The 13,136-nt window shown below is 43.5% G+C and overlaps 1 protein-coding gene across 2 annotated transcripts in view; it reads right to left on the bottom strand.

Annotated features, from left to right (window-relative positions):
- Positions 1-216: 216 nt before the first annotated feature.
- gnai1 (guanine nucleotide binding protein (G protein), alpha inhibiting activity polypeptide 1) overlaps positions 217-13,136 on the bottom strand; it is a 16,435-nt gene continuing 3,515 nt past the window's right edge. Inside the window, exons 2-9 of one of the 2 annotated variants that reach the window (XM_037981277.1) lie at positions 8,961-9,003; positions 6,008-6,149; positions 5,558-5,715; positions 4,215-4,343; positions 2,647-2,776; positions 2,321-2,474; positions 1,609-1,833; positions 217-1,509 (exon numbers count right to left, since the gene is read on the bottom strand). In XM_037981277.1, coding sequence (XP_037837205.1) covers positions 1,643-1,833; positions 2,321-2,474; positions 2,647-2,776; positions 4,215-4,343; positions 5,558-5,715; positions 6,008-6,149; positions 8,961-9,003 — 947 coding nt within the window. In that variant the 3' untranslated portion in view covers positions 217-1,509; positions 1,609-1,642. The remainder of the gene's footprint in view (positions 1,510-1,608; positions 1,834-2,320; positions 2,475-2,646; positions 2,777-4,214; positions 4,344-5,557; positions 5,716-6,007; positions 6,150-8,960; positions 9,004-13,136) is intronic. The other variant, XM_017411678.3, reaches the window with a different exon arrangement.

Below are 13,136 nucleotides of genomic sequence, written 5' to 3'. Positions count from 1 at the left end.
TTACAAGTTGGCACACAGACACAACAATATGTCTGAAAGCTGAACGAAAACAAAACAAAAGCAACATATTTGAGATGTTAGTCTTTTACCGAGCCATTTACTCTTCAGAGCAGCTCGGCGTCTGGATGAAAGGTGCAGATTAAAATCAAAAGCAGCTGTAGGCTTTAGAACAAAACTGACTGCACCACGGTGTTCAGAATGATACAGCAACTCTAATTGGTTTGTCAATGATTCTTTTTATTAGCAAAATAAGGGAGATGAGTCTACAAAGATCCTCCTTACACGGAGAACGCACACGTACACTGACAGTTGTGGCAGTTTCTTTACACGAACAGATCCGGGGCCGCGTGTCGCCGCTCCTCTTGATAAACTGACCGACAGACCAGAATACCTTCACAATCATAGGCTTTATCAAGGCTTTTTTTTAAAGCAGGTCCTCTACTCTTAAAAAAAAAAAAAAAAAAAAAAAAGGTCAACCAAGATCTGACCCGTCTAAAAATCACGTCACCCTCAACAATCCATTCTGTTGTTTTGCCTCCTTAAAACCTCCCAATACATTAAAATATACAATAAAATGTGCCAAATCTGGTCTCTGTGATTGAAATACTTGAGTAAAATCAGACGCTCAGTGCCTCGACTAACCGCTTTTCTGAATGACTGGGAAAGAGTTGACATTTTTAGTACACTTTAAAAAAAAAAAAAGAAGAAAAAAACAAACAAACAGAACCCCCAGATTCGTGGGGGTAAATGTAACAATATACATCTCAGTATTGTACTGTGAGATCGGCCAGCCAAGGCCCTCCATTGTCATGGCAGGAGGCGGGGGAGGGGTGGGGCTGGGTTAGGGGACTGTGGAGGCTACATGTTGGTCACCACGGAGACCCATGAACCTGTAGACCAGAGAAATGTTCCTCCTGATAGCTCAGTGGTGTGCATACAGAAGATAGCCGAGACACGAACATATGAAGACGCTTTACCTCTTTATGTATAGAACACTTCAGCAGGCAACAGAACAAGCATCGGGACAACGACCGCAGTGAAAAGCATGCGAAGGCACGGGTACCAACGAACTGGACTCGGTTGTTTCCTCATTTCTTCCCCTTCGTGTCGTAGGGAAGAAAGAAAAGGAGCATCCTCCCACCAACGGCGAAGTCTCCTTTTCCAGAAATGGCGGCAGAAGGAATGGTAAAAACATTGTAGGCGTCTACTTTTTTTTTTTTTTATAAACAAGAAGATTAATTAAAAAAAAGAATAAGGAAAAAAAAAAAAAAAGGAAAGTATGTTGATGCTTTTACAGTGATACAAACAGCCTACACAGATGCAGAAATGCTAGTTCAAAATGTTCTGAGACAAAAAAAAAAAACATAAATAAAGCTGTTAAAAGTGGCATATAGTACAGCACTGGTCCATCATGGATCCTCACAACTCTTCTCATCTTCCCCACCGAGGATGCACAATCAGCTGGCTCCACCACCTGAGGAGAAAAGAGGACATGAAGGAGGGAGGGGTCTGAAATGTTAGAAAGAAAGGTTCTGTTGATACTGACCCTGCCACTGAGCAAAAAAACAAAAACTGAATTACAGCTTGAAGCCAGGTGCGTTTTCTTACCAGCTAAAAAGGTGGATTTTTGCCGACAGGATCTTCAGAAAAGACCGCAGTCCTTCAGGTTGTTCTTGATGATGACGTCAGTGACGGCGTCGAAGACGAACTGCACATTCTTGGTGTCCGTGGCGCAGGTGAAGTGGGTGTAAATCTCCTTGGTGTCCTTTCGCTTGTTCAGGTCCTCGAACTGACACTGGATGTAGGCGGCTGCTTCCTCGTATGTGTTGGAGCCTGGGAACGGCGAGAGAGAGGAGGATGTCGGGAAGTCAGGAAATGACATTGAAAACGTTGCTTGGAGGAAGTGGCTGCCTGCGACACGGCTGCACTACATCCTGACGCTGCGGCTCCGCGCCGGAGCGCTTTCTGCACAAGTTTGGGTCGACTTCTTCTGCTTTGTAACCGTGTCGCATTTATAGTTTGCAGTCGAGCGAACAAGTTCTCCCAGTCAATGTATGATGACACAAAGAGCACGTTAAATAATTAACAATATGCGAATTTCACAAACTACTCGCAAAATACAATGAAATAGTTATTTGGATAAAGAGTACAGTTAGTTTGATGTTTGGGACGTTAGCAGTAATATTGACGCAAATCAATAATTTTCCATGTTTCTGCCTTCTGCCTGTGATTGTGTGTGTGTGTGTGTGTTAGCAAAATATCTCAGAACTCACTGGGTAGATTTAAATAAAACCTTTAGGGATTCACACACAGGTCTTACCGGCGTATTCTGGGTAGCAGATAGTGAGGGGGCTCTTCTTGATCTTCTCCTCAAACAGGTCCTTCTTATTGAGGAAGAGGATGATGGAGGTGTCCGTGAACCACTTGTTGTTGCAGATGCTGTCGAACAGCTTCATACTCTCGTGCATTCGGTTCTGAGGGGGAGAAGAAGGAGAGGAGGCGGTGAGTACTGTGCTCTGCTCGGTGATCCATGAACACAGGCGAGACCTCGGGGGAGAGGGAGATTTTTTTTTTGCCACCTTTACAATCGTAGGACAAAAAAAAAAAAGAACACGATGTCCTATTATTTTCCAGCGCGGCACTAACCATCTCCTCGTCCTCAGCCAGCACCAGGTCGTAATCACTCAGGGCCACGCAGAAGATGATGGCGGTCACGCCCTCGAAGCAGTGGATCCACTTCTTCCTCTCAGACCGCTGACCGCCAACGTCGAACATCCTGATTGGCAGAGACGAGAGGACAGGTGAGCGTGTTCCGCGGCGTGTGTACTGATAATACAAGCGGTGTTTATACAACAAATACATGTCTGGAAGTTAATGCTGCAGGAGGGAGAGGGAAAAACAAGGAAAACCTTTATAATGAAAAGAACCAATTAGACAACATGTTTTTAAAACTTAATGCCTCTCTAGTAGCAATTACTCAAGCCCATTTATGTAATTTTCAGACAAAATTTCTAACTAAAAATGCTTTTTTTAAAAATTTCCCGCCACCATAAAAGGCAGACAATCATGTAAACGCCTGTGTGTGCGCGCGTGCGTCTGTTAGCAAAATATCCCATGAACATGGACACAGTCTAATGAAACTCATTGAATGTGCTTCTACAAGCTGATTCAAGATGGCTGCCCCAGAAAATCAACCTCAGCAAACAGAAAAATGGCTACAACTGTCACTGTTACAGATGTCTCCACCTGTGGCCGCTGTGAGGAACTTGCAGGCTGTTTACCGTCTGCTGCAAAGGAAAGTTTCATTCAGTCTCGAGTCGTCGCATCTTGTTTTGCTTTGGCTGAAATCAAGCTCGCTCTGACCTTTGCTCTCGAACAAAGAGATGAACCGTTTTGGCTCTGCCAGCTGTCGGCTCATAACACCATTAAACAAAAAACAAACACAGCTGATTTATAGCTTGTGTTGCATCTCTTATTGTTTCATTGCAAGGGGTTCCGAACACTTTAACGTCTGAACCTAAAATAACAACGTCAAAAGACTTGCCACCCTAAATATCCTTGGCTGAACTACACAAGCACTGCTAAAAACATAAAAGAATAAGGGCGTAATGGCAACACATAAATTAAACTTATCACTTTTTACCTCATTTGTCACGTTTTGTGTAATTTATAGTGAAAATTTGCTCGTAGGATTTATTTAACTTTATTTGATTTCTGGAGATCATCTCAGACCCCCCTGACCTGGTGTTCTGTGACCCACAGCACAAACTGGTTGCTTCTAAAATAAAACCCCCAAAACCTACCCTTGAGAGACCCATTAGCTACAAACTCCTGGTGTTCCATCGCCAATTTCCATAACGCGGTCGCTGCTTTAAGCGTTTTTGCGATGTAGGTCAAACGGAATTTCTGATCCGGCGCCGGTGACTCTGAAATAAGCAACAAACTCCTGCTGCTGTGACATCATCAAGCGTGCTGTGTCCCCGCCCCCCCCCCGCTTCCTGTCCGCGTCGCTAACAAAGGGCCGCGGCTGAGTCACTGCTGATGTACGCAACACCCTCACAGACTGTCACAACTCACAGCTGTACGTGTTCAAAGGGAATTTTGATGGGTGTGAATGAGTCAGGAACAGGAAGGGGTGGGGGGGGGAGAGAGATAGAGAGAGAAAAAGCTAATTAAGCGCTTGTTTAAAAACAACGCTGGGCAGAAATTCTCACTTGAAGTGCAGTTCCTTGAAGGTGAAGTGCGTCTCTACGATGCCCGTGGTTTTCACTCGGGTCCTCAGGACGTCCTGCTGAGTCGGGATGTAGGTGGGCTGGGATATCCTGTCCAAGTCGTTCAAGTAGCTGAGAGAGAGAGAGGCGCACAAATAAAGAAAAAAAAGAGGAACAAACAACAGAATTAAAGGTGGGGGATAGCTTTATCAAGGTAAACACTCCCTCTGCACAAACAAGTCATATTTTAAACCAGGAAAGGATAAAACACACACACAAAAAAACCTCCCAGCGTGTGTTTGTTATGTTCAAACAATACCACGGGGGCTTCATGTTAAGAGCTTTAACTCGCAGCAAACAGGACCCAGGTTTTAATCTGAGCCTTGGTCTCTTCGGTGGGGAGGGTGCGCTGGTTTCTCAGTGGTTGGGGGGCTCCCCGTGGGTCCCCTCCCACACTCCGGCGACAATACGGAGCTCCCTTGGAAACTCCCCAAGTGTGAGGCCCGTAAACTAGAAGCCATCTGTCCACGGCGCCGGCCCACATGTTGCCGAACACAAAAACGCACCTGACGAGGCAGCGCGAGAACACGCGGCTACAGAGAGAAACACTCTCTTTTAGAGTTGACTCCTTTTACAGCGATTTCTGTAAACCAAATCGACAAGCTTCGCTGCTTTTTGAAGGTTTTGTCTCTTTAAAAATTATACGAACTTTGACTTTTTTGGCTTTTTTTTTTCCACATTTGGAAACCAGGATAACCACTGACCTGCAACCAAACTTCAGATGTTTGTTCCGTACCCAAAAAAACAAAACAACAAGTCCGATGAAAAAAGGAAAAAAAAGTAGTGATTATATTATTTGTTTTAGAGCCACAAGCTCTTGCACAACACAATGCTAGGTTCCAATTGCTTAAGGAAAAAAAAAAAAAAAAAGCACAAGTCAGCAGATCAGCTAGAGAGAAAATCTTTGTGTGATTCTTTGTTCACCTTTAAAGCATGTGGCAAATCTACTAAAGAGAGAGGTCAAAGATTGAACAGTGTTTCAAACCCCCGCTCTCCAGGCTCGCTAGAGGAAGGCAAATATTGACAGTCTAAAAGTCCAGACAGAAGCTGGACCTCTCTGCTCCCTGAACATAGTTGAAGGTTGGGGCAGCTTGTGTTTGGCCGCTCGCAACAACACTTTCTGTTTGTTTGCACTCGGATGGCAGTAATTTGACATAGCCCGGTGTGTGTGTGTGTGTGTGTGTGTGGAGGACCGCGGAGTTCTCTCTGCTGCTCGAATGACTCACGGTTCTGGTGAGCCTCGCAATTATGGAGTCGCTTGTTTGTGCGCTCGGTGGGTGACTCACTAGGCTGCCGAGTCGTTGAGCTGATACTCGCGCGAGCGGCCGAAGCAGGCCTGCACGCCTCCGTCCTTCCAGAGCCGCTTGATGACGCCGGCCAGCTCGGCCGTCATGAAGCCTTCTTCCGCCGAGCCTGCCAGCACGAACAGCTGCCGAGCGTCGTCCTGGGGAGACGAGCCGAGGTGGTGTCAGGGGTCATAAATCAGCCATTAAAGCCATTAATCCAACATTAGGTTTAACATTGAACTGGCGTCAAGCAAAGACGCCAGTTGCAGGATTATAAAAAAAAAAGGCATTTTAAGGAGATAAAGAGATGAAAGGACAACAATAACGAGCGTCCACATGCAGCAACATTCACATCCAATTCCCAAAGAAAGGCACTTTCCTGGTACAACATCCCTATTTCACAAAAACCTCAAACATACGTTTTTACTCTAAACACGCCACGACACTCACAGCTCTCGCAGCGTCACCAAAGTCGATCTTGAGGCGCCCCATGGCTCTGATGATGGCGATGATGGACTGAATGGTGTTGCTGTAGACCACAGCCTTGTACTGCTTACACTCCTCTTCTGAGTAGCCCGCTTCGTGGATGATCCTGCCGAAAAGGGACAAAAAGCCCGGTCGTCACGGATGTAAAAACTCATCCATACGCAGCAACTACATAAACCTCTGCTTCGGTTTATTTTTGTTTTTTGGCTACGAAAATTATAAATGAATTGTCTTTCGTGGATTTTTTTTTTGGTAACAGTCGCGCTCTGTTTTATTTGTTCTGAAAAGCAGCTTAAGCAGAAGTCACATAGTGTAAATTAAATTACTCTAAAGTTCATTTAAAATGAGTTTTTTGTTAATTTACACCTAATGCTGTTTAAAAGGGTTGGCAGCATTACACAGAATTGAAAATGCCCCTAAAAGCAATGTTTTTTTTAAATGGTCCTAGATCAGTTTTTTTTCCCTACTGAAAATGTAAATTCTGGTTATATTTTCGAAAATCAACGTGCTTCCTTCATCGTAATGAGAACAGTGTGGCTCAGTTACATGTTCATCTTAGTCTGGGACAGAAATCGCAGCTCATTGGGTAAAATATCGACTCAGTGTTAGACTGACAACTCTATGTGTACAAATCCATTTTAAGAAGCTTAATCCCTGGTCTAATAGTCTATTGAATGGCAGCAATGGGTTTGCCATGATTTTCTTTGTATCTGTACAGTTAATCAATTACCAGGTAGGAAAATAAAGACAACCAACACACTGTAGCCCACGTTGTAGTTTTTCTTTGAGGAATAATGCTCTTTTATATGTTATTATTAAGTGTAAGGGTTGTTAAATATATAGGTTTGTTTAGATTAACAAATTATTATATTTTGGCAAATGAAACATACATATTGGCCAAAACAACCAATTGGTTTTATATATATTTAAAAAAAAAAAAAAAAAAAAAAGAAACGACTCAAACGCCCTCGGGACATAGTTAAGGTTGGAGGCGGGGCTATGACAACATGGTTTTTGAAAGGTTGTGTTTTGGCTGTCCGCACGAAACGTAAGAGTGGCGTTTCAAGGTTTATTTCGTTTTTTTTTTTTTTACTCTGGAACCTGTTTCCAGAACAACAACAAAAAAAATGTTTAGAGACTCCTTAAATGCCGGTTTTGTGTGGACGCAAGGCTGAGCAGTAAAAACCCTACGTAGACAGAAACCGGTCCTGTGTGGACAGGCTTAAAACTCTCAAATTAGAGACGCACCGATTGGCTCAGCAGGGGATCCGAATTTGTTCAGTCTGTGATCAAACCATAGCCAAGCAGCCTGTAGGAGCTCGTTTCTGATGTTTGAACTTTCCCGACGTGGGCAAGACCCTAAAGTTATTCATTTGTGTTATTACAGTGTTGAAAAACAAAGTCTGAGGAAGCGCAGTTATTATGGAGGTATGATTTAATTTCTTACGAATATGTGACCCGTGCTGACAAAATGAGGAGCTTTTTATAACCGAGTTCATATTAGTTTCAAATTCTTCATCTTTAAACGCTTCGAGATGATACGTAGTTTGTTGAAATTTGAGCGTTTATCACTTAACCTGGCAACGAGCTTGTTTCGTTTACAGCGAGCTCTTTATTATTAGTCTGGTGTGATGTCATCGGGATTTCCAGCCATATATTTAAAGCCCCAAAAGTTTCACCGTGACGCCAAACATCGTATGAAGGGATTTCCCAATGCTGAAAAACAGCCAATTTCAAGAGAAATGAAAAAGATTAGAATAAAAAAAGATTATTTTTGAAGACTTAATTGTTAAAAAACTTTAAATTTTATGCTATTTTAGTTCCTGGGATTGCCAGATGGTGTCTTTAATGGACCCATGTTTGTACTCTTATCTGTCTCACTTTGATATTTTGAGGTGTGTAAAAAAAAACAACAACAATATTTCAACATTGAGGGGATACCACTTGGTCTAAAAGGGCGGCATACTATAATTTTATTTGTATGAATACTACTGTTTAATATCATACTATATTCCACCAAGAAGGACATCAGTTAACATAAGCAACAATCCCCAGCCATCGTTCTGTATCGTCATTATTCAGCATGCTGCCTGAGCTGTATTGTCTATGAAGGGCACTTTTCTTTTTTTTAAACTTTCAACACAATGTTAGTTGTTTTTTTTCCCGCCACAGAAAATGAACCTCCTGCAAAAAGGTGTCAACTGCCTGAGCCTCATGCTGAGTGTGTGTGTGAGTTAGCAGCCGCGTAGCAAATGTTAGCTCCACCTGTTAGTTCACTTTGTGTCTCTGAAAAGGACTGGATGTTTGTTGTTTCGAGCCAGTCCCTTCAGCTTAGAGGCTTAAACAGAAACACCTCCAAATAGGTGCTTTTTTTCCCTCTCAGACAGAAAATTTAAACGTGTTCACATCTTCTTAAGCTTGCTTGTTAACCCCGAATAATGTAATAGTATTACAAATGCGCCCAAACTGCATAAAACTTTCCTGTTGGAAAACTTCTGCTGCAGTCTAGTTAGCATTCCGCTCGCGCCGAAAAGAAAATAACCTGTCCGCACAGGTTAAGAATAAATAGATAAAGCGGTAATGGAACAGATTAGATGCTTCTGACGTGTGGATGATCGATGAGCGTGTCCCTAAGAACGTTAATGAAAATCTAATTCATTTGCAGCGCAGTTTGCGGATGATGCATAGGCAGGGAGTGTGGTAATGCATTCTGGGAATTGTCTTTATGATCCATTTTGCATGGCACCTCCATTCACAGACTGTAACATCTCAAAGGGAGACACACTGCCTGTGTTGTGGACAACGAATACGCCGGGGTGTGTCCTTACGCAGATCAAATCGAAGACATCAGTGGTTGTTTTGATTGTGTATTAGGAAGGATAATTTATTATTGTTCACTGTAGTGAAATGAACTCACTTCATCTGTTTGACAATTGTGCTTTTTCCTGACTCTCCGGCACCTGAAAAAGACAGGAGAAGAAATCTGTTAGAAGACATGTCCAACATGAGTACATTTGAGGTGGTTTTGTCATGCAGTTTTACCGGACCCGTCTTTGCTTAAGATAACTATGCGGTTGGAATTTTATCAGCAGAAGAATGTCACGCTCCCCGGGCATGAAGGCTCTTGGCTAACAAGCAACAGTAAAACAGATCGTTATCGACGGCGCTACGAAAGCCAGAACACCGGCGTGTCGTTCCGGAGAGGCGAGGCCCCGCTGATTAATCAGACCGATGTTGAAAAGGACGACGAGATGGAGAGGCCTTGAGGAGAACGTCACAGTGTCATGGTAACTGCTCTGGCTCCATTCAGGACCATCTCTGGTGTGAGGCTGCGGTCACCTGAGGAGGCGTCGCGCCTCTAACTGTGAGCCATGTTGACTTCAACAAAGAGCCTTGTTTATCCCACCTGCCTGGTCGATGCCTCCATTACTGAGCACTTGGACAAACTCTTCGAAAATGATTTTTAATTCTTTTATCGTGCGCACTAATGGCTTTTTATCATCAGCTACATTAGATCTACTCGTTTGCAGTTAATGTTCTCATATTACAGCAGAGGAGAGCGTCCACTGAGGGAAGAATCCTCAAACCATTTCTGACTGGCTACTTTCCAAATAAAGCACCCACAGCTTCTATCTGACTCTGGAAACAGAATATGGGGAAGTCGAATCATGACTTCTACCTTTTTTTTTTAGGTTACCCCGTGACACTGTGGGAGACAAACTGTGGGGCCTTGCGTAATAAACCATCGTCCCACTCTAGTTCTACTTTCCCTGTAGGTGTAAAAAAAAAAATAAAAAATCACATGACACTGTGCCCTTAACCGGTTTCTCGTTGAGACAGGAAGTAGCAACATAGATGCAGTTCTGTAAAAAAAATTTGAACAAAATGAGTGATAAATACTGGAGAGCACAAGGTGTTCATCTGAACTCCTATAGTTCCTGGTTATAAACGTGTATAGTTCTGGTGCTTCACTTTCACTATAAATAGACGAGAATCACCTGAGGACACATTGTTTTAATTATGCGTCACCACTCAGGCGTCAGTACGTCCTCAAAGAGCGAGTGTGGAGTGTGTGTGGTGACAGCACAGTGCTAGAGCCTTGTGTTTTCTTTTGTTTTTTTTTTGTTTTTTTGAGGCTGAACGCCAGGCTCTGTGAATCCCCGCAGGATGAGCACACGGGCTGAGGTTGCGGCGCTTGAGCAGGCATGGCTGGCTGGCACGGTCGCACCTCTCGGCCTGCCTGGGAGCCGTTTTCACAACGCCAAAGACACTCTGCATACAGACGCAGTGCCTCTCGAGGCACTTCGGGCAATCTATGAGCTCACACGGTAGCTCTAAGAAGCCTCCTTTAAAAAAATAAAATAAAATAACTAGAGAGAGAGAGAGAGAATACCAAGGCTAACTGCAAGTAATGTAACAAGCGTAGGTGCTCCCTCCTCTGAAAGCGCAGACGGCTCACACGCACAGCCGAAGCTCATCTTCATCGCCTGCCACCGAAAGGCGAAGGCGGATGATTGTGTTGTTGCTCGTACCCGTGTCTGTTACTAAAATATTTAATGGATCACTGGACGAATTTGAATGAAACGTACAAAAAGTAATCATTAGACATATCTTTACAACTGATTAATGTTCGGAGTCAACCCAATTCATGATGGCTATCACCACAAAAATGTCCACAATTCAGTCTATTTTACAGATATTGATCTAAAAGTTGGTGTGGTAGTCACTGAAACTCGTCCTCAACACCTACTCTGAGCGCAAACACATTGTCCAAAATCTTTGAGATCATTGCCTATTTTAATTACACACTGTGTCGGTTAGCAATATATCTTAGGAACCACTGGATGTATTTTTATGAAACTTTCAGAAAGTAATCACAGGACGAACCGCTACAACTGATTAACTCTTCCAGCCAATTCAATTCAAGATGGCTGCCACAGCTCGCTGACATTGAGCAACACAAGAATGGCAATAACTCAGTCAACTTTACAGATATTAAGCTGAAATTTGCTGTGGTAATAGCCGAGGGTCAAACACAAAGCATACTATGTGTGTGACGTCTTGTGATATCGTGCATAGTGGTATATTCCAGGTTTGACCAAAATGGCTACTAGTCTATTGTTTCTCAATACAAGGTGATCTTAGTTTAAGACTTTGGCATGAAAGGCAGCAGGTGATGAGCATTCCTTCAAGGAATTCAAGACTTAATGTTTAATTTAACCTCCTCCTTTGGGAGTAAAGGGTTACAAATGTCCTGACAAACTTTAAGGAAATACACACACGTTAAAAAGACAAATTAGATGCTTAAACTCCCCAGAGTTGGGTTAAAAGAGACACCATTCATTACAAATTATCACGCGATCCTGCTTTTTTTTCTGCGAGTTCTCTAAAACTGAAAGCAGCCTCCTCACTTCTACAGTAAGAAGGATGACTACAGACTTTTAGCGTTTTAAATCCTGCTAATAAAAACAACATGAGCCATGTGTTTATAGAAACGACTTGGCTCAGCGATGCTATTAGGGTGGGGTTCTCATCAAATGCCTCAGAATTAGAGGAACACAAAGCCCAAGTGCACGGGTTTGAACTCCCGCAAGCCTTTAAGGGTTAAGCAGAACCGCCGTCCTGACCCACCGCTCCTCGTGCAGAGTCATGTTACACACCCACAGCTTTGATACACCCCACCAGAAACTGCTGCGAGACCCAGAACCACGGCAGCAGCTGGTTTCTGTTTCCAGCGGTTGAAATCATTTTAGGAAAATTCAAACCCCGGCGGTGGGCTTCTGCCAACCGAGGACAGAGCCGTTGTTTTTGTGCACCCCGCCGCAAACGCGCTCCCCTCCCTGGTTGATCTTCCCCTAAGCAAAAAGGTCGCTGAGGATTAGGAATGTAGATAGCCACAAACTTGTTTTAAAAAAAAACAAAAAAAAAACAACACTCTTACAACCTGGACTTTCTTGGAGAATTTATAATCTGTGAAAATTCCCTTCATTCTTGTCAGCTTTGGGGTCAGTTAAGAGATAAATTTGGGAAAGAGGTTTGTCAGGGCCACGCCGCCTCCCTGCCACGTCCACTTTTAGGTGAGCAGCCCAAGGACTCGGGGAGGGCTCAGAGAATTTGGCCCAACGCACCGAACACATTAGTGATGCCACATTAGCAGCGCGAGGCAGGGCCATCGACCCCTTCTCTCGCTCCGTTTTTTCCACTCTTGCCCAGCTGCACACAGCCCCTCTTCCTCTCTTACATTCTTTCTACAGTCATTTTCCCCCTTCATTTATTGTTCCTCTCACTCACTATCCAATTCCTCCTCCTCCTCTTTTTTTTCTTCCTTCTTTCCTCTCTTCGTTGCTTTCGACGTCTCCCTTTGGGTGGATTTAGGTATGAGTCACTCGTGAAGGATTCCAGAAGCCACTGAGCGGTGCTATCCACCGAGAGGGGGGGGGGGAGAAATGACCACGGTTAATCACAGAGATCGATCTGCCGAAAAGCAAAATCGACCGTTGTGAGACATACAAGTCAAGTGACAAGGGACACTACTTTAGCTACATCGTCATCTGGGTTTAACGTTAGGGATGACACGACGAGAGCAAAACCAGGCTGAATTTGACCAAACTGGTTTCGTGAACCGGAACTACGGGGGTAAGAACATGGACCAAAATTTTGCAAAAGCTAAAGGCTTATTAATAAATTCTGCCAACAATTACCTAACAGTTACAAAAAGAGGAAATAGGCAGAGGAGACTAATCTATTTTAGCATGTACATATGAATAGCAGGATAATTGGGTCGTGAAGATGATTGAGATAAAAACAGCCAAATGGAGATAAGAATTTTATAAAGAAAAAAAACAAACAAACAAAGAAAAACAGTCGCCTCGCTCTATGGAACATGTGCACACAGCACTGCAAAGATACAAATATTTTTCTCATGCAAAGTTTTTTTTGACATGATACAGACAATCTGTTTGACATGATGGGAAATTGAGGCCTGAGACAAGGGCAACCCAGCACATGAGAGGCGGGTAGGAAACAAACACACGCCGTGTTATATGAGGGTCACAAACAGAAGATCTGCAAAAGGCTTTTATCCCCCCCCCCC

This window comes from Kryptolebias marmoratus, linkage group LG18 (assembly GCF_001649575.2).
Source record: "Kryptolebias marmoratus isolate JLee-2015 linkage group LG18, ASM164957v2, whole genome shotgun sequence".
In the NCBI taxonomy this organism is placed as follows: Eukaryota; Metazoa; Chordata; class Actinopteri; order Cyprinodontiformes; family Rivulidae; genus Kryptolebias; species Kryptolebias marmoratus.
This window is presented reverse-complemented; position numbering and strand designations above follow the sequence as displayed.